Source organism: Suillus fuscotomentosus (genome assembly GCF_016647785.1).
Source record: "Suillus fuscotomentosus strain FC203 chromosome Unknown F5891scaffold_187, whole genome shotgun sequence".
NCBI lineage: Eukaryota > Fungi > Basidiomycota > Agaricomycetes > Boletales > Suillaceae > Suillus > Suillus fuscotomentosus.
Window position 1 is genome coordinate 1 of NW_024539699.1, and position 19,906 is coordinate 19,906.

General features: G+C 44.9%; 9 protein-coding genes across 9 annotated transcripts; 4 read left to right on the plus strand and 5 right to left on the minus strand.

Annotated features, from left to right (window-relative positions):
- Window positions 1–2,715: 2,715 nt before the first annotated feature.
- On the minus strand, window positions 2,716–3,206 carry F5891DRAFT_966406 (uncharacterized protein; the record flags this gene model as incomplete). The annotated part of the gene is made up of 2 exons (XM_041376227.1): window positions 2,716–2,903; window positions 2,963–3,206. Coding segments are annotated over 2 exons (432 nt in total), but the record flags the coding sequence as incomplete, so codon positions are not given.
- A 433-nt stretch (window positions 3,207–3,639) lies between these two features.
- On the minus strand, window positions 3,640–4,455 carry F5891DRAFT_1132041 (uncharacterized protein; the record flags this gene model as incomplete). The annotated part of the gene is made up of 3 exons (XM_041364719.1): window positions 3,640–3,822; window positions 3,874–4,120; window positions 4,178–4,455. The coding sequence occupies 3 exons, from the start codon at window positions 4,453–4,455 to the stop codon at window positions 3,640–3,642; spliced, it is 708 nt and encodes a 235-aa protein (XP_041217044.1).
- Window positions 4,456–5,532: 1,077 nt separating this feature from the next.
- Window positions 5,533–6,174, plus strand: F5891DRAFT_1199405 (uncharacterized protein; the record flags this gene model as incomplete). The annotated part of the gene is made up of 2 exons (XM_041368751.1): window positions 5,533–5,697; window positions 5,815–6,174. 2 exons carry the CDS (start codon window positions 5,533–5,535, stop codon window positions 6,172–6,174), a joined length of 525 nt encoding a protein of 174 aa, XP_041217045.1.
- Window positions 6,175–6,568: 394 nt separating this feature from the next.
- F5891DRAFT_987929 (uncharacterized protein) lies at window positions 6,569–7,668 on the plus strand (the record flags this gene model as incomplete). The annotated part of the gene is made up of 3 exons (XM_041377964.1): window positions 6,569–6,594; window positions 6,627–6,773; window positions 6,822–7,668. 3 exons carry the CDS (start codon window positions 6,569–6,571, stop codon window positions 7,666–7,668), a joined length of 1,020 nt encoding a protein of 339 aa, XP_041217046.1.
- A 1,599-nt stretch (window positions 7,669–9,267) lies between these two features.
- On the plus strand, window positions 9,268–9,925 carry F5891DRAFT_1199408 (uncharacterized protein; the record flags this gene model as incomplete). The annotated part of the gene is made up of 3 exons (XM_041368752.1): window positions 9,268–9,400; window positions 9,456–9,639; window positions 9,697–9,925. 3 exons carry the CDS (start codon window positions 9,268–9,270, stop codon window positions 9,923–9,925), a joined length of 546 nt encoding a protein of 181 aa, XP_041217047.1.
- A 1,460-nt stretch (window positions 9,926–11,385) lies between these two features.
- Window positions 11,386–12,022, minus strand: F5891DRAFT_1199409 (casein kinase 1, epsilon; the record flags this gene model as incomplete). The annotated part of the gene is made up of 3 exons (XM_041368753.1): window positions 11,386–11,562; window positions 11,615–11,886; window positions 11,953–12,022. The coding sequence occupies 3 exons, from the start codon at window positions 12,020–12,022 to the stop codon at window positions 11,386–11,388; spliced, it is 519 nt and encodes a 172-aa protein (XP_041217048.1).
- A 698-nt stretch (window positions 12,023–12,720) lies between these two features.
- On the plus strand, window positions 12,721–13,203 carry F5891DRAFT_897680 (uncharacterized protein; the record flags this gene model as incomplete). Its single annotated transcript, XM_041373394.1, has 1 exon — window positions 12,721–13,203. A coding segment is annotated over one exon (483 nt), but the record flags the coding sequence as incomplete, so codon positions are not given.
- A 1,622-nt stretch (window positions 13,204–14,825) lies between these two features.
- F5891DRAFT_1199411 (uncharacterized protein) lies at window positions 14,826–17,104 on the minus strand (the record flags this gene model as incomplete). The annotated part of the gene is made up of 10 exons (XM_041368754.1): window positions 14,826–15,071; window positions 15,124–15,267; window positions 15,317–15,406; window positions 15,459–15,547; window positions 15,595–15,702; window positions 15,755–15,986; window positions 16,035–16,106; window positions 16,223–16,370; window positions 16,427–16,770; window positions 16,814–17,104. The coding sequence occupies 10 exons, from the start codon at window positions 17,102–17,104 to the stop codon at window positions 14,826–14,828; spliced, it is 1,764 nt and encodes a 587-aa protein (XP_041217050.1).
- Window positions 17,105–17,376: 272 nt separating this feature from the next.
- F5891DRAFT_1199412 (uncharacterized protein) lies at window positions 17,377–18,188 on the minus strand (the record flags this gene model as incomplete). The annotated part of the gene is made up of 2 exons (XM_041368755.1): window positions 17,377–17,994; window positions 18,048–18,188. The coding sequence occupies 2 exons, from the start codon at window positions 18,186–18,188 to the stop codon at window positions 17,377–17,379; spliced, it is 759 nt and encodes a 252-aa protein (XP_041217051.1).
- Window positions 18,189–19,906: the final 1,718 nt, after the last annotated feature.

Consider the following 19,906-nt stretch of genomic DNA (forward strand, 5'->3'; position numbering starts at 1 on the left):
TAAACTTGTTGCATATTTGTAGAGTGCCCTTCAAAATGATGTATCCCTGGCATAGTCATATATTCATTCATAAACTTGTCACATATTTGTAAGATGTACTTCAGAATGACATATCTCTGGCATAGTCATATATTCCTTCACAAACTTGTTGCATAATTGTAAGATGTAACTCAGCATGACATACCTCTAGCATAGTCATATATTCATTCATAAACTTGTTGCATATTTGTAAGGTGCCCTTCAAAATGATGTATCCTTGGCAAAGTTATATATTTATTTCATAAACTTGTTGCATATTTGTGAGATGTACCTCAGAATGACATATCCCTGGCATAATCATATCTTCCTTCACAAACTTGTTGCATAATTGTAAGATGTAACTCAGCATGACATATCTCTAGCATAGTCATATATTCCTTCATAAACTTGTTGTATATTTATAAGGTGCCCTTCAAAATGATGTATCCTTGGCAGAGTTATATATTTTTTCACAAACTTGTTGGCCACTTGTAAGATGTGTATCATAATTACATGTTCTTGGCATAGTCATATATTCCTTCATAAACTTGTTGTATATTTGTAAGGTGCCCTTCAAAATGATATATCCTTGGCAGAGTTATATATTCTTTTCAAAAACTTGTTGGATACTTGTGAGGTGGACCTCAGCATGACATTTCTCTGGCATAGTCATATATTCCTTCATAAACTTGTTGCATACTTGTAAGATGTGCATCAAAATTACATGTTCTTGGCATAGTCATATATTTGGTCATAAGCTTGTTGTGTACCTATAAGGTGCCCTTCAAAGTGATGTGTCCTTGGCATAGTTATATATTTTTTCATGAACTTGTTGCATAATTATAAGATGTGCGACAAAATGACATGTCTTTGACATAGTCATATGATCTTTCATCAACTTGTTGTGCAAAGATAATTCTAAATCTGGATGTATCATGATGGGTTTTACTTGTAAAATGTGCATCAAAATTACATGTTCTTGGCATAGTCATATATTTGGTCATAAGCTTGTTGTGTACCTACAAGGTGCCCTTCAAAGTGATGTGTCCTTGGCATAGTTATATATTTTTTCATGAACTTGTTGCATAATTATAAGATGTGCGACAAAATGACATGTCTTTGACATAGTCATATGATCTTTCATCAACTTGTTGTGCAAAGATAATAATGTATAATTCTAAATCTGGATGTATCATGATGGGTTTTATTTGTCAGCTCTACCTGGTCATATCAATTCCGAGTTGATTTCCTGATGTGGGACGTAAAATGATGGCACATAACAATGCAGCCCATGAGCGCTGGAAGCAATATCATGGCAGTTAGACTCCAAATCCTGGACATAATATCCCCACATATTCAAGGTGATGATGAAATATTGGTGCATCACCAAAATACCTCCCACTGAGTCTGGAAAATCAATCTTTCATTGTCTAGCTTTTTACTATGCCGGAGATTGCATAGTTCAACTTGGTAAAAAAATATGTTCATCTAAAGTATCTAGCTATCCTGAGTCAAACTATTCCTCTTCATCCTTCATTGCCACATTGGCCAATAACCATTGTGAAGCCGCTATGGCATCATGTAGGTCATCCACTGGACCCTCAAAGTGGGCCATGTCGTCCAACGCCGCCCTACCATCTTTGATCTTTTGTTGGAGCCATTGCTCAAGCACGATCCCGAATGCTTGAATGTCATCCTGGACGGTCCGCAGGTTATTCAACAGAGGGTTGGGACCGCTTCATTGACTGCACATATCTGGCAGCAACATATTCCCTGCCTGTTGCAATGAGAGATAACCAGAAGAACAATGAGAATCAATGACTTACAGTCTGCCTAGCATGGGCCTGAGAGAGCTCAATCACTTCATCCAATGTGATCCGGTCCGGCATCTCGAATCCAAGGACATTGAATCAGTCCTTCCACCAACCATAGTTGGATACATGCACACCTCGGTAAGGGCTCATGAGGTCACTAGATATGTCAGATCCATGGGCAGCAAATTTGTCAAAGAGATTGTTGTCGTCCGACAACCCCAACTGCCAGCCCATGATCATCTTCACGATCTCATTGAGATATTCTGGCAATGCTGGGGCTGTGTTGCTGGTCGCACATAGTTGAATGAAAGGAAAAACAAATCTCTGCATATGGTGTGAGTCAGCCGATGACAAGACATTCAATTAAGGATATGTAAGAACTCACCTCAGCCTCCCAAACGAGATGCCGAATGAACAGCTTTGGAAAACCCGGTGTTCTAGGCACTTTTTTGGTGTCGAGAGACGACCAGATTGTGGTGAACCGAGATGTCGCATAATCGAAGATATTTGTGACATCCCATAGTGAGACAGCGACTTGAACAGAATTTTGGGTATATACAAAGCCATTTGACATAATGAAATTTGATATTGACAGCGCATTGGTGAGGTTTGACAAATGGAAGATCACACAGTATAAATAGTTGGAAGTTGAAACTTTGATAAGACCATCAGTGGTCAGATGGTGGAATGCAGCCCATGGGGTAAACAATGTCTCACCAGTCAAATCTGTGTCACTGGACTCCCGGTCATCTGCCATCTCGTCGAGAAATCTGGTGTCCATGTCAGAGATGACATTGTTTGCATCAAATTCCTCGCCGAGGTACCTGGCTGTGGAGGCCATGAATTCATCAATGGAATGTTGGAGTTTAATCCTCCAATGAGCTATCTCCAGGGTTTGAGTCTCTGTTGGATGTCTCCCCATCCTCCTGATATCCATTGCCAGAGCAATTTGCATCTCTTCAATACTTATTCCAGAAGCAAGCCAGGTGGCAACTCCCATTTGAGGCCGTTCTCCTAGCTGACGGAAAGAGGTCCAAAGGAGGTCCAGTTCAATTGTCTTCCAGGATCTTGCTGTTTTGACATTGGCCATCAGTACATCATAGATTCTATTTTCGACAGCTGGGACACACCCTTCTTCAACTGGACATTGTAAATGTCCATGGCTGACAGATCCTGTATTTGAGAGGCTTGCGCGGTGCTCTCTTGAACCAGCCACTCCTGTATTAGATCTGGATCGGCCAAGTCATTCAATTCTTTGAATGCATTGCTGCTTTCGGCAACCCCGCGCTTTGCCTCCTTGTACTTCCGGGACAAGGACATGCCTGTCATAATGAGGTCCTGATAGACTGGGAGCAAATCAAAAGACAAACCCATTCGGATCATCTTCATGAAGTTGCAGTCATTCATCTAATAGTCGAGGCATTCTTGCCGGTGTGGAGTAGACATTCCCTGAGCAGCCAAGAGATGATGTTAAGGGTGGCCCACAGGGTCTCCATGATCTTGCCATCAATTCTGCTGGCCCCTGGAATAAAGTTTGATGCATACCGGACAAAGCATTTGTCTTGATGTCCGTGAACATGCCACAGTCCTATCCCTGGGGTTATCGCCATTCCAGAAGGGATGGACAGATGTGTGCTGTTCTCTACCTGTGCAATTAAATGCTGTCATACTGACAGTTCACATTGTAAAATGTTAATGCTCGGCCGATTCCATCGGTATTATGGGTGAGGGCATTGCATAAAGTGTAGTCCATGTTCGTCTGTCTACTCCCAGACAATGATATGTGGATTGATATGTTCGGAATTGCCTACCTCTCCCCTTTTTGGAAATTCACCATTGAATTGGGCACAAAGCACCCATAGCGAGTGCATGCGCACCCACTGATTCTGGTAGCTTCTAATTTGTGCCAAGATGTGTTTCCCTGGTTTACCGCCCTATGGTTGTTGCATTCCGACCGCTGAGTCAAATCTTCAGTGATTGCCAGATGGGCCTGGTATCTGGCTCTCACCATCATGAAGCCTTTTCCATTGGTCAATCAGACCTCATCTTCTGGGTTGATTGGGTGCAGATGCTCGGCTTTAAAATTTCCATCCATCACCAGGGAACGGGAGTATAGCCACTGCATTGTAGTGTCTTCATTAGGCAAAGTCATGTTTATCCCTGGCTGTGGACATGCTGGGCAGAACAAAGCCAGCTCGCCATCATTCGGGTCCCTCTGCTCGTGGCCGAATCTGTTCCACTTCAATAGCTTCAACTGGTGCCACTGCCTGGCTACTCTGAGTAACTCCCTATATCAGTCCTACTGACACTTTTTGTTAGTTGATAAATGACGGGACGGAACAGACTTTACTGGCACTAAATGAGGGAACATGCTGGATGTGATTCGCCTGAGTTTGCCATAATAGTTCATACTGGAAGTGCCACATTCCAGGTTGGCCTGAATAAAATCGTCCAGCAATGTAAAAGTGAAGGCCATCTTTGGGCGGGTGAACGATGCCAGAAATAGGCCCATTTCAAACAACTGCTTGTCCGCTGTGAGTGCATCAGAGCATTGGCAAAAATGAATTGACATGATGTGGATTCCCGAGGTGTCGACAACTGTCATCCGACATATGCCCGGCATGGCTATGTTTGCTTCTGGGGGTTCCAGCCAGACAGTCAGACATCCAGACTCGATGAACACATCTTCTAAATCATTGCCCATGTCTGGGACCCTAATGTGGAATGCCCAGAAATCTTTATTTCTTTTGATATGTCCCTCCTCCGTCATTCCCGGGGTTCTGAAGACTGAGGGTGCAGTAGATCCTTCCCTGTCATTGGTGTCTTCCCATTCACAACAGTGGTGGGGACATTTTTGTCCTCTGTGGCCCAGGTAAATTTCTACCCCTAACTTGGTGAGAGTTGTCTCCTCAAAGAAATCGCTGTTCCATTGACGTATTCAGTGGAAAGGCAGCAAGGAATGCTGAGACTGGCAGCACCTTGTGCAGAATATGGGCTCAGCTAGACAGTCCTGGCACTTTTGTGTTCCATCTCCATCACACAAGCAGCACACCCGGTTCAGAGGTGGTGCCTCATGTTCTAGCAGGATGTTCAGATAATCCTGTGTCAAAAGTCCACTGCTGAAGATATTCATTTGGAGTCTACTGTTTCCAAATCGGATGAGCCTGATATCAATGAAAATTGGTACATTTTGACTTTCCAAGGTTTTTCTCATCTTTTTCCTTGAGCCTTTTGGAAGTCAGATGGGATTGATGCTCTCTTGGTCATCATATCCTCCATGGAAGTCTTCGGAGAATCTGTACATCAATCCATCCGAAAATTGTTTGGTGGGTGACTTGGTGGGTGATGACTGCACTGATTTGCTTGACTTGGTACGCTCTGCTGTCACCCATCGTCCTTTGATACCTTGAGTGGTTCTTTTTCTACTCCATTTCACCACATGTACGGTTCCGGGAGGTGTAACTTCCTTTGCCTTTGATTTCCCCATGTTGAGATCTGTTAAGATGATGATGTGATGGTCTATATGTGATCTACAATTTCATTATCCCTATTACGGACTTTCCCTAATTGGCTCCTGTTTGATTTGTGTGTCCCATGCATGCTAATTATCTCAACCATAAACTGGGCAACCTTGCTGAAATTAAACTTCTGTGAACCTTCTTGCACTTCTGTCGTATTCATATTCCCACATATTTCATCAATGACAGGGAGCAACTCAGAGTCAGATGAAGAGCCTCAGAAGCAGGTGCCATTAAAGAAAGAAGAGGTGACTATTCTGGAATCTTATTTGGAGCAATGGGACTCCGGTTCAGGTCAAGAGAGAAATGTGATCTGGAAGGATGCCACAACTGAAGCTCAGCTGAAGGTGCCCAAGATGGATAAAAATCTCTTGAGATCCTGAAAGACGGTGAGCTTGTTGTGTCATGAACTGTAGATAATCATTGACATCATTGACATCCAGATCTACAGAAAATGACTGCAGAATCATGGAGAAAAGAAGAAGGATGCTAAAGCTCCTATCAATCTTGGGAGGAAGTGGATGTACCGTACAGTGGTGGGAGCTCTCTGGAAGAAGGAGCTTCTGAAGAAGATTCAAGATGACACCAGAGTAAATCCCAGAAAACTGGAGATGATGCACCACTACTCGAGGTATCTTACTGACATGGTGAATTCTCTTACTGAGGAGATAGAAGATGCTACGGATATGGCCGGACAGTGGAATATGCAAGGAGTCCCTCCGGATATTCAGGCAGACACTGCAAGGCGGAAGAGCAAGGACTTGCTCGTTCAAGAAAGCCAGGATGTGCCTGTTCATCCTCTCGGCTTGGAAGAGCGAGGATGACAAACTCATGGTTTCAAGGTGAGTGAAATACATCACTTACAGGAGACAATCCCGAGTCATACAAACACAGCCACGATTACAACGAGGAGATTGGAAATGGGGAAAGTTTTGAGAGGACGCATGATTGGAAGGACATCTTGCCAGAATGAAAGTCATATGTGTCGAAACAGTTCGGTGAGCATCAGCATACTCGTCCGAAGCCAGCCAACCTCACCTGGTTTGGGTACGGAAGATAACAAAGTCAAATCCGATGCCATCATTAAAAAGGGCTGGAAGGACAAGACATACATATTACATATAGGAGATGATGCACTTCCGGTCCTGCCAGATTATACCAAACTGGATTTGGAGACCTGCAAAGCAGTTGTCTGAACTTTCTTGAATTGGCATTACCATGAGTGGAGTCCATCTGAGCCATTGGTTAGTCTAATTGTGACTATAGAGGACTGTAGTAAGAACCCAAAGGAACCGGTGCCATGGAAGGAAGTGATACTGAGGCAAGATGAGCTCATCCCCCCTCCATATCTACCAGAGGGGAAGAAACTCCGGGAGCCATCCAGGATGACATGGCATGAGGAAACCGAGCTCTTGCAGTTCTGGTACAACTGACAGGAAAACTGCCGGGATGTCATATTCAAGTTCCACAGGTGGTGGAGCAAAGTCAAGAAGGAAGTCAGACCCCCCGTGATATGGAACTGCAAAGGGGAAGTTGACACCGAAATGACCGAACTGGAAGCAGTGGGCACACAAGTGAAAAGCAGGGCTCAGAGGACATCTCAGAAAACGTCAACCAAACAGGCAACTGTTCATTTGGATGGCTCCGAAGACACAGATAACCAAATGCAGGAGGAAAAAATCAATGCTGACAAGCGGCTAGTGGGACGGACCAGGCTGAGAAGAAAAGTCCAGGTATCAATGGCCATACCGGAATCAGATCATGCCGAAGAGACATATTCTGATGCAATCCAGATGCCTAGGAAACATGAAGCCCGGATCAATAAGCTAGGAAGGACATCTGGCAAGGGAGTTGCACACCTACCACCAAACAATATACCAGCAGAAGACTCTGAACAGGGTGCAGATGATAAACATGAGGAAACATGCCAGATACAGCAACCACAACCTCATCAAGAAGTCGCCATTTGGAGCAAAACCAAGCCTACACCAGCCAAGCAGTCGGATCCAGAGCCATCTGCCTTTCGATACCTGGAACCTCCTGTCGATAATCCCAGGAGGGTGGGACTGGCATCGCATCCCACTGGTCAGTTAAGGACCACACAGAGTGGACGTTCAAATGCAGCCAAGAAACCTGTCACAAAGAAGTATGTGCAGAATAAGAGCAGTAAGATTGCACCTAGAGGAAAGAAATGTCCTGCAGAGGATCAATTGCAGGACTCTCCAGCCAAATGGACAAGGAGTCAAACAGTCAATATACCCACAAAGAGATTGAAGAAACCAAACTCCCGATATGCAACCAACTTTGTTAGGGGTTAAGAGTTTGGGAATCTGGTGCATGTTTTCACAGCCCATATTTCATATTTTGTACAATAGTATATAATAACTATGTGAACTGACCAACTACTGGATAGATTCTACTATACATTTTCTAATGACTCAATCACTCGGTCGACTGATTTGAATGCACGGCGTTGAAGTTGAATGAGCTGGTGCAGCCTGCAAATATCTAACCCGATTGTTGTGACCTGGTCCCAGGTGCCAGCGTAACCTCCAAGTATACTCCTATTGTTGATCAGAATATCGGCCAGTAAGCAGGATGCAGTCACGCTATGTGTAGCATTCTCTACGAGAAAATTTGGGGAGATCAATAAAATTTGATTGACAATCGAGTTGATTGACAAACACATTGACTTACCCATGTTTAAAATATATTTTGTTCTACATACCAAGTTCCGAGTTCTGGACCCCCAAACCCCGAGACTGCCGGGTCTCAGGTTTCGGGGTTCGGGGGTCCGGAACTCGGAACTCGGTATGTAGAACAAAATATATTTTAAACATGGGTAAGTCAATGTGTTTGTCAATAAACTTGATTGTAAATCAAATTTTATTGATCTCCCCAAATTTCCACAAGTTCCGAGTTCCGGACCCCTGAAACCCAAGACTGCCAGGTCTCAGGTTTGGGGGTTTGGGGGTCTGGAACTCAGAACTCAGAACTCGGTATGTGTAAACAAAATATATTTCAAACATGGGTAAGTCAACGTGTTTGTCAATCAACTGGATTGTAAATCAAATTTTATTGATCTCCCCAAATTTCCCCAAGTTCCGAGTTCTGGGACCCCCAAACCCCCAAACCCGAGACCCGGCAGTCTCGGGGTTCAGGGTTTGGGGGTTGATACATCTCGGTTTGAGGATTGGGGGTTAGTAAAATGTTTACAGATATACGTAGGTTGATTTAAACATTGTCTGAGAGATGTCATTCGTCTCAAATGTCAAATCCTGAGTTCCGAATTTCGGGACTCGGCACCCGGCACCCGGGACTCGGGGTTTGGCACTGATAATTTGAAAATTCGGGTGTTCAGGTTTCGGGTGATATCTACCTCAATCTACAGTTTCGAGTTCTGGATATCAGGGCTGATCATTGAATCATTCAATTGTGGCATAGGTAACATGCATTGAAAAAGATTTATGTACATCTATCACTGAGCAATTATGTAGCCATTTCAACCTCCTCACCAGGAAGATCAACCTTTCCCTCAACATCCATCTCCTCATCAGAAGAAGCATATTCTGGCAGGAGGTTACCTGGTTCATTAGGGACCACAATATCGCCAGAGGATTCTGGCAAGAGGTTGCCTGGTTCATCCTGGAGCACAATTTCGCCGGAGGATTGTGGACCCTCAGGCTGAACTTGGGTAGGCTCAACCATGGGACCTACCATAGCAGATCCATGCTCAGGCGTCAAGGGTGTGGGTTCCGTCACTGAAATGTCCGAATCAATGAGGTTGGAAAGTGCGGAGGGGAGGGGTGACATGGACGGGGGGGACCTCCTTGATCAAGCAACATTGATCCATCGGCCGGTGTGTCCAGAAGTGAAAATGAAGGGTGCCGGTTGATCACCGTGCGCCGGAGGCTCTCATGGAGGTGTTGCAGGGTATCAATCTTAGCGTCCAGCTCCTGCACCCGAGCCTCAAGAATCACGATGCAAGCTGCACCATCCCGAATCGTGATTGCCATGGAATGGAGATCCGGCATGGGAACATCGAGTGCTGTACGAGGCACTGCGACGCTGGAAGACCTGACTGCTAAGTAAAAAATTAGGTCAGCTGGTCATCAAGGGTTTGGTGGTCAACGTCAACATGGTGGCCTACGTGACGACAGTCATACTTTACCCTATGGTTCAGATACTTGCAAGCGGACATGGGACAACTACGAAACTGCACGCAAGGCTAGTGACTTGGAGAATGAGACGGTAGTGGAAAGGTACCATGCCAGGTTGCAAGATAATCAGTATGTTGTTTTTCTAATGTTAATGTATCTCAACTAACTGTCATATAATTTCCTTAGTCACTGTATCCCATCTGGATGTCCTCAATCACACCCACCTCCACCAATTGCCAGCACCTTCCGTTCTCAGTTGCCAGCGCATTCCTCACATGCACCTGTCTCTCGCCGTTCTGGTTCCTCTCTGCGCCATCATCATCTATGTGCCCGATCTCCTCGTTTCCGCCCTGCATCTCCCAATCGCCGTCCAATCATCGACGTAGATGAGGTGGACGAAGATGAGTATAACTGACTTTTACAGCCTCAGCTTTCTCCGTAGTGTCTACAACTCGAGTCCTTGGCTTATAATTCAGTGATCTTCATTTTGTTTATTCTACTTCCTCGTCATCCTATGCATCATATGTCTCTCAATCCTATGTATCCTCCTCTCGTGTATATCCACCCTCATATGACACATGTCTCCACCTATGATATCACTTATGTATATCATATATGCCCACCCCCTTATGTTCTATCCTCTTCAATTGAATTTGGTGATTGACTGCTGCCACTTTGGTGTACATTGAACAATGTTACTATGTGTGATATAACTTGACCTTCAAGGCTGAATTTGCCACTGAGCATTAACATGAAATTATTTGTCTTAGTCTTTCCTCATGGTAGTAAAAATGTTAGGTGAATGTAAGCATTTTCCATAACCACCTGGTGTGTCCCTATCAGTGTCAACTGTCCTTCCCTATGGGCATGTGGTTTATTCCTACTACCAGCTACTAGTTTACCTATGGATATAAAAAGCATTAATGGACTTTGCCATCACTATTTGGTCTTTCCCTTCAGGATCTGGTCCTTCCCCATTAGTTTCAAATATAGCAATGGTCTTTTCCAATGACGTTAAAAAATCCCAGCGGTCTTTCCTGATGACAGTTAAAAATACCAGTGGTCTTTCCCATTGTAAACTGGTTGTTCCCCAAGCAATATGGTCTTTCCCATTGTGATCTGGTCATTCCCTATGACAGTAAAAAATCCCAGCGGTCTTTCCCAGTTAGTTTAAAACATACCACTGGTCTTTCCCTATGACAGTATACAATCCCAGCGGTCTTTCCCGGTTAGTTTAAAACATACCAATGGTCTTTCCCTATGACAGTATAGAATACCGGCGGTCTTTCCCATTGTGATCTGGTCTTTCCCGATGACAGTAAAAAGTACCAGTGGTCTTTTCCCTCCTAATATGGTCTTTCCCTCTGACAGTAAAAAATACCAATGGTCTTTTCCCTCTCAATATGGTCTTTCCTATGATGGTAAAAAATATCAATGGTCCTCCTGCCAAGACCTGTACCTGCTCATACCCTTGGATACATGGGTATGGGTGCAGGTCAAGGTCTGGATATCTGCAGGTTTACCCATCCTAATATCTATTGCTAATGGTAATTGCTGGTAGTTTTGTCAGATGCAGAGATGTTTACGATACCATTGGCATCCATGTTGAAACAAAGGTAAGGCAGATGGATGGATCAATGGATGGATGGGCTGCAATTTTGAAAAATTTATTGCAACAATTTGGTTATAGTAGGACCCCTGACACCCCCATGTTGCAGGGAATCCCAATGTATCTGTGGTCCAAAAGTATCTTGTGGTATTTCCCACATAATTTTCATAATGATCCTTGGACCATCCCCAGTACATCACATTTTGGTCCCTATATGTTCAGGGAAATACCACAGAACATAGGCCGGACCCCCCCAAAAGCACCACTTAGGCCTCTACTTCTATAGACATAATACAACCTAAGAGGTACTCGAAATGGGGTGACCAAAGTGAATCTATAATGAAGGCAGTGTCTTTCAAATTGCCAAGCCCAACAACAACATTCTGTGGTTTAATATCACCATGAACATAATTATGGGAGTGGATATATTCGAGATGTGAAAGCTGGGAAAAGGATTAGTGATATGCAAATGCAATGGCCTACACACTGACTGACCAACTGGTCTCCTATATTTACAACCATGTTAAGGCTGAATTTTTGGTTATGGGCAAGGAAGAGATTGTGAAGTGATGGCCCAAGGAGGTCGAGAACAAGAGCATGATACATTGATTCCCTACCGAACCAGATGACACAGGGAATACCAACACTGCCTTCAAGGTGTTTCAGAATATTGTATTCACGCTGCACAGAAGATGAGTGGGCGATGGGTTCCAGTTTAACGGCAACTGCAACATCCTTGATGATGTTCTGTGCACGATACACGACAGCTAAATAGGGTCCAAATGATGAATCAGAATCAATATGTAGCCAGTACTTACTACGTGAATAAATACTGTATGAACCAGATTCCAAAATGTCTCCTAACCTAAACCTTCCATCAACTCGAACAGGGACCTTATCCATGGTGTATACAATAGTAGAAAAATATAACAACACTGAGAGTCTGAGACAAGTGAGACACGACAAGAAAAGCACCCAACTGCCACGTTTGTATTTCAGCTTGAACTGGCTTAAGCTGGCTTAAAGCAGTTCGAACCACGGTTCATAAATTTTTGGCTTATGAAAGTTGCAACTGATTCACACAGCTAATGAGTCGAACCAAGTGATGAATCAATGGTTTGGCTCATGGGGATTGCTGAACTTCTGACATAGCTGTAAATACCAAACCAGAGCAAACCGTGGCCGAGCTGTGGCACTACTACGCAGCGGTGATAGTTAGTGATTTGTTTTCCTGGATCTAGCTTGCATAAATTGTGAAAGTCGTGCTTGCTGACAAGATGGTTTGCAACTGATTGCATGAGGGATATGTGAGTCCATGGTCAGAGAGGTGAAGAAGTATTTGTAGTATCAGTGTTTGCAGTTGAAGCGGGTGGGGAACTTGGGGGAGATGGGAGATGGGAGACCAGGCTAGGACGTGGATTGTTGGGGGACCAGTTTCCCAACAATCGTTCGGCTTTTGACATCTCTGGAAAGTATATATAGTACTACCACATTATAGTGATTTTTGTAAATAATGACAATCTCAAAAAAAGAAAATTGTTTGAGGCTGTGTTGTTTGTGCGTGTTGTACACCATTCATCATCATGGTCAACTGCTGCATCAGCAACGATGCAAAACGCATCGCTCTGCAGCTGAAAAATCAACGACGAGACTCCAACCATGAAATTTGCCAGCTTGTTGACTTCTCACTGTCTACATTATACCGAATTCTATGTCGAAATTGTGCTATTGGAGATGTTACAAAAAAACTTGCTATTGGACGCGGATGCCCACGAAAGCTTATTCATTCTGATTGTCTCTACTTGCTGCGCTTGGCTCATCACAAGCCTACCCTTTTCTTGGATGAATACAGCTGCCATCTTGAAGAATATCGTGATCTCCCTGTGTCTCTTGCAACCATCCATGCCTCATTCAAACATGCTGGACTCAATGTCAAATGGGTGCAGAAGCTTGCTTCTGAACACAATCCCATGGTTCGTGCAGCATTTGTCCATCGAATTGGCCAGTATCCAGCCAACTACCTGATTTCTCTCAACAAAGTCTCAAAAGATGACAGAACTTATGCACATCTTTGGGGTCGGGCACCTGTAGGCCAGCATATTGAGCAGCATGACCCATTTGTTCGTAAATGGCGCTTGTCAATGTTAGCTGCCATGGCTCTAGATCAAGGAATCATTGCTGTAAGGGTTCTTGAGGGCTAGTTCACACACCAGACATGCTATGATTTTCTTTGTGATGATCTTGTAGGTTTTTCATATGTGAAGCTGTTCTCTAAACTCAACTTGACCTTACTAGCTGCCATTGACCAACCCATATCCTGCTCCACGAAGTGTCATCATTCTTGACAATGCTTGTATACACCATTCTGAATAAGTCATCAATCTCATTTATAGCTATGGTAATTGGCTGTCGCGACTTGTTCAAGTGCTGGCATGCTAATGTGTTCATTCAAGGTTGCCGAGTTGAATATTTACCACCATATTTACCTGACTATAATCCTATTGAGCAAGCATTCAGTGTCATCAAATCTCGCCTTTGTCGGAGTGGATTACACACTTTTAGTACCAAGAAACTCTATTATGAGATGTATAGTGTTTGTGACTCCATCACACTGTCAATGACATGGGGCTTTTTCTGCAAATCAGGTTATATATGACGAAGTTCACATACAGTTTGCAAGCACAAATCTTCAGTGTACAATAGCAGTTCAATTACAGCTCATGACCTTCTTTCCAACATTCCTCAGCATCATGAAGGACCGCTAGTTCTCCCAGAGAGAGGCCACCCTCAGTTCGAAGCTGCTCATTAGAGATAAGACAGAGAAGGTGTGGCCCATCCAGATGAATTGCTTTCAGTTTGTCGTGAAGCTGCCCTGGTAGACCAAACCAAGTGACAAAAGACTGGAGATCAAGTTTCGGAGGGATAGCCATTGTCTTGGTGCTGCGAGTTGGGTTTTTCAAAGGAGAGGATGGGCGAATTAGCTCAGCTAGACCAGCAAAGTTGACAGTTATGTTGGATTAGTTGTTATGATTGTGGCCTGCAAGCTGTCCATGTCGTCTTCGTGCAAGAGTTGAAATGTCATCAGAATCTGAATCACCATGGTCAGTTGGATCGAAGATTTTTGAGTTTGGAGGATGTTCAATATCAACTCCAAGTGTATCAGCCTCCTGCATATGACCTGTCAGTTAATATGTCTGAATAATACATTCAGACCTCATGCCATTGCAGCTGCCCAAGTTCGAAGGTGTTTGTGGGTGAGATGGACGTGCTTTGCAGTTGGACCTGAGGGATAACAAAGGTCATATGGGCAACTTTGGTCTTCACAACAATATTTGTTCTGCAGGCTGACTATATGCTGGTCTTGTGCGATTTCCTCCATTGATGGCACACATCAGCAAACTAGCAAAACCTTGTACAGATTTGTACAGATTTGTACAAACAGCACAATCCCACAGCTAAGTGCCCTCTTTACAATATTGTCACAAAGGCTTACAATCCATACACAAAGGCACAATATTGACAGATTTGATGGACTAGACAGATTGGACAGACTAGACAATGTAGACAAACCAGACAGTGTAGACAAACCAGACATTGCAGGCAGATTGGACATTGTAGGCAGACTGGACATTGCAAGCAGACTAGATTATTGTAGACAGATCAAACATGTTGTGCAAACGACATTGTAATGGCACAAAAAAATATACTAAATGATGATATTGATATCATCACTGCCTGCTGCACTGTCCCAGTCATTGCGAAGTTCACCCATCATCCCCTCCTCAGCCCATTCCTTCAGCATCTCTTCAAGCTCCGCGCGACGTTCGGGAATGGTCATCAATTTGTCGACAGACTTTTGCAGTAAGTTGAAGTCGGCCCTGCACGTATCAGCAGTAAGGTCAGGCACCTTGTCAGTACCACTGTCGCGGAAGCCGGTGAGGACACCCTTCATCTGTAAAACATTGATCAGCGAGGAATATAAAATTGATTAAATTAAAGCCTACAACCGCGGCCACCAGAATAAGGCCATTGACAGGAATTCTGTCTTGAAATTCGTCAGTTACCTTGAGTGCTTTTTTACTGTTACCATAGTAAAAACTGAGGCAGGCTTCCTTGAGAACCTGCGACACAAAATTGGTATATTTTCCCTGTAAACATCAATAATGAATTGTCGCACACCACGAGGTTGCCACTGACCTCAGAAGAGTCGGGAAGCCGAAGATATTCACCGGTCTTAAGGAGCTTAGCCGCTGCTGCACTGACGCGCTCCTTGTGTACTGAGTTGCCCTTCGAGAATATGCCATATGATTGCTTCGCAATAAATATTACAATTTATTACCGCTTCCTGATGAACTGGAAGAGGATGCAATAAAATTGCCTGCAACCACATTTCCAACTTTGCTGCCTGTAGGAGAGCCTGCCAAGATTCTGGATAGAAGCTGAGCCTCGAGGGGTTAGCTTGTTGGTTGGCACACTGTGCACCGCCTCCAGATTTGCTGCATTGAACAGGTGAGGGACTTCAAGAGTGAGATTGGCTTGAACTAGGAGCGGGAGAAGGTGTTTGATCTGGCTGAGCAGAATGCCTGGGCAGAGACTGTGACAAAGACCGTCCACAAGAGGAGGGCAGTTTGTGACTGGAAGAAACCATAGACTGAGTTGGAGAGCGCTGATGAGGAGACAGTTTGCGAAAGGAGGAAGGATGAGGGGACTTTGAATGAGAAACAGAGAAGTGTGCAGGTGGACGCCCTGGCCGCACACAGGTCGATGCAGTTTTTTCAGATGGTACTCTGTGAGGTGCGCGTCCAGGGGCCAAGCGCCCAGAAGAGGAAGAAGTGCTTACTCGTTCGAGGGAGGGGCGACGAGATCCCTAATGCAACAAATTAAAAACAACAAACCCAAAGTCACAAGAACTTACAAGGCTGGGTGAATGCTGACGAGACCTCAAGCCAGTTTCATGTGGACAGGCGGACCCTTGTTTGCGAGAAGACTGAGGCACATATCAGTAATCGTGCATAATAATCAAAATGGAACACATGCACGTGCTAAATGAGTCGGGGAGGGAGCTTTACGTCATCCATTTTTCGTTTGATGGCATTCAAGGACATCAAAAGTGTCTGTGGCTTCATGATGAGTATCATTGCCTGAGTCTTGGCTGTCAAAATCCCCCTGGTCGGGATCCATCTGAGTATTGCCATCTTCATTGTCTTCATTGTCTTCATCGCCGCATAAAGCCATGTGGTCGACTGAAGCCCTTGAGCGGACAATAAGGAATTAAAATGTGAGGAAAAGATACAAGGTACGACTTACTCCTGCGTATCCCACAACAAACTATCTTCATCTTCGCTGGGTCGATCATTGTGATCATGTTCATCGGTGTCATTCTCTAACTCGTCATTCTCTAACTCGTCACGTTCATCCAAGTCCCACATTCTATCCTTCCTTGCCTCATCTTCTATGGATTCACCTACGGCTTTCTTGGAGCTGCGACCAATGGGCTGAGTTGCCTCCCGAGGATCCTGTTTGTCAGTGGAAGATGACTTGAATCCAAACCTATCATCAGGGCCGGCCATGCGTAGAAACGGATTACAACATTGAGTGTTTGATTGTGAGTCGTCGTCTTCAACAAGACGAGGTAGGAAATTCGTATCAGCCTAAAAGAATGTTAGTTGAGCTATTTTTAAAAGAATCACTTACCTTTTTCTTCCCTTTCTTGAGCTGCTGCGAAGGTGCCATTGGATTGACTTCTGAGTCACTTATTTCGACAGTGCCTCTTCCCTTCTGTTGCCTTGCTGGGGCCATCAAGGTCTCTCCAGCTTTTTTGAGCTGTGCTACATGACCACCAACACCTCGTGTGGACCGTTTGCTTTGCCGTCGAGAATCGTCAACGTCTTCAGATGCCGTGTTGGTGACCTTCCTCATCCTCGAATTGTGGGGACTCAAGGACCGTGAGGGAGAAGCATGCCTGGCTTTCTTCCTAGGAGGCATGGAGTGAACTTCAAGGATGAAGTTCAAAGTTGGATATCCCGAAATATAACAGAGGAACTTACGTAAGCTAGGAACATTTTGTACATAGTGCTACATTCAATGAAGAATATGAAGAATGAAGCACAGGTGGAAGATGAAGGAAAAATACTACAGAAATATGGAATTTAGGTAGAGGTGTTTAAACGAAGAATAAACGAGATAATGAGATATCGGACTCGGATGCAGTGCATTCTACAGATGCTACACAACAAGGGAAGCCCCGAACCAGTCAATTAGCATTTGACAGGTGCCATCTTTGACCGACGAGACCGATGAACAGCTACAGAAATATCAGGAGGCAGTGGAGCAATGGTTGATTCCGGTGCAGATGGAGGTGCAGGAGGAGGCGATAGAGCGATGGTTGGTTCTGGTGTAGATAGAGGTGCTAGAAGTGCAGGAGGATGTATCTGAGAAAGTTGCTGACTGATCATGCTTAAGTCCCACATTAGAATATCGCATATTGTATTGTGAGACAGGGCAGTTGACTGAGAACTTGCAAGAGAAATTGTGCAACACCACTTTTCAAGGAGGGGGCAGCAGAGGATAAAGTATGGAGTGATTAAGGGTGGGTCAGCCAGACCATTGATGAATTCCCGCTTCCAAATACTGCTGGTCGCGAGACCATCTTGGGTCATGTTTTCATAGGAGACCGCCCACCTCCAAACGGCATCCCGTCGCAAAGCTTCTGGACTGGGTTGGGGGGCCAGTATGCCCTTCGGTCCTAGATATATCACGGTAAACTCAAGCAGGATGTAAAAAAGTGACTCGAGATCGTCGCAGGGCATATGTTGGACCAAATGACCATCTCCCATTAGGCGGAGAACGCGAAAAGATATGTAGGGTACAGTTCCCTGTAAACCATGAGGTTAACACAAGCAGAAATAAGTGCAACGTTGTAACTCACAGTACCGTGTGGACTTGGATCTGCTTTCCCATCATCATTGAGAAACTTTGCATGGTCAAAGTCAATAAAATAGCCTTTTCCTTGGTAAATAATAGCATTGTTAGGGCTGAGATCTCCGTGAAGGACACGTCGGCCCACCATTGCCTTATGGGCTACAATGCATGGTGATTACAGAGGACTTCAGGTGATTGCAAAAGGACTCACCAACAACAAGATCACGAAAAACCCCGATTAACTTGGGTACATCGTTGAAGTGAGTCAATGGCACCCCACAGGGTGTCAAGAGAATACGCCGATGGATTTTTGTCTCGAATTTGAATGTCGAGCAATGACTACAAATGCGTGAAGTGGAGTCGGGCTTCCCATCATAAGAGCTAGTTCGGCAACTCGATATTTTCGATATTTTTCAATATTTGCTTTGGCATGTTTGCGAAAATGTTCACCGGCATCGTTCCGAGATGTCGGAGCTCGAACCTTGCTTCTCTCCTACTGTACATATTATCAATGGATGTATACCCTCATCTAACCCTAGAGCGGCGTAAGAGGCTTTTTGCTGGTGCGGTCGCGATCACTGCGATCTGTGCACAGTACACTACTCTTCTCATGGCCCAACCTGAAGTCAATGCTCCCCCTCACTCCAAGGCCCCACCAGCGCAGTGGAATGATGTCGAGACTGTTACCCTTGTAGACTATCTCTATGATCATCGCTCAGAGGCTGAAGGGGCAGGCAACTTCAAGCAGCAGGTTCTTGGCTCTGCTGCAGAGTTCATCAACAATCATGAGGCGCTTCAATCCACTCGCGCAGGTCCACTGAAGACAGCGAAATCAACTCGAAACAAGTGGACATCAGTAAGCCCTATTTGATCTCATCTGATCTAAGCTGACGAGTCTCATCTAGCTTAAAAACATATTTCATGCTATCGAGAAGTACCGCAACCAGACAGGGGTCCACTGGGACAATGAGACTGGAGCTGGGATTGAAGGAACTGCGGCTGCGGCTGTATGGACATCGTATGTCAAGGTATGTCCCCTCTTCGTCATATTGATTTGAGCGCTGACTTTTGTCAGGCAAATAACCTCATGCGTCCTTTCCGCAACAGGGGATGGGAGCATTATGAAAAAATGCAGACCATCATCCCATTGGGCGGCGCTAGAGGGCGGCACGTCTTCCGTCCAGGTGGCGCTGCTCCCTCCACCACCAATGCTGATAACGATCTTGCGGATGCTGCTGGCCCATCAAGCACTGCTGCTGTTCCTGCTGCTCCAAGCGCTGCTGCTGTTCCTGCTGCTCCAAGCGCTGCTGCTGTTCCCGCTTCTGCAGGCCCATTAAGCACTGCCGCCACCCGGGGGACCGAACCATCTGGAAAGCGCACGTATCTTGAATAGAACGGGTCCGACGTGAAGATGATAAGCATCTTGCGGAAATAACTACATACTATTAGATACTGTCACTTGAAATAAAATAAAATAAACTCACCGTGAAATCGTTTCGTTCGAGCGTTGAAATCTCTCCGCAACATGCCTGATTGATAGGCCAGTCACAGAGGTGTAAAGAAAAATCGCAAGTTGTTCCTCGAGGGACACAAACTTGGAGTCTGAATGGCCCATGGTGCGAAGCTCGGAGATAAGCTCCACAAATGCATTGGCGCGCATGCCAAGCTCACACCTGATGCGCTCTGGGTGACCAGTGAGCAACTCGATCACCCAGTCTTGCCCAGTTAGCGCTGAAGTGTGATAGGGCTCGGGATCTTTGGGATATATTGATTGTAGGATGCCGTGCGTAGAAGCAACAACGATGCTGATTACGAGTACCATGCATTTGAGGAGTCGTTCCCGGACCTCTGGCCGAGGATTCGTCA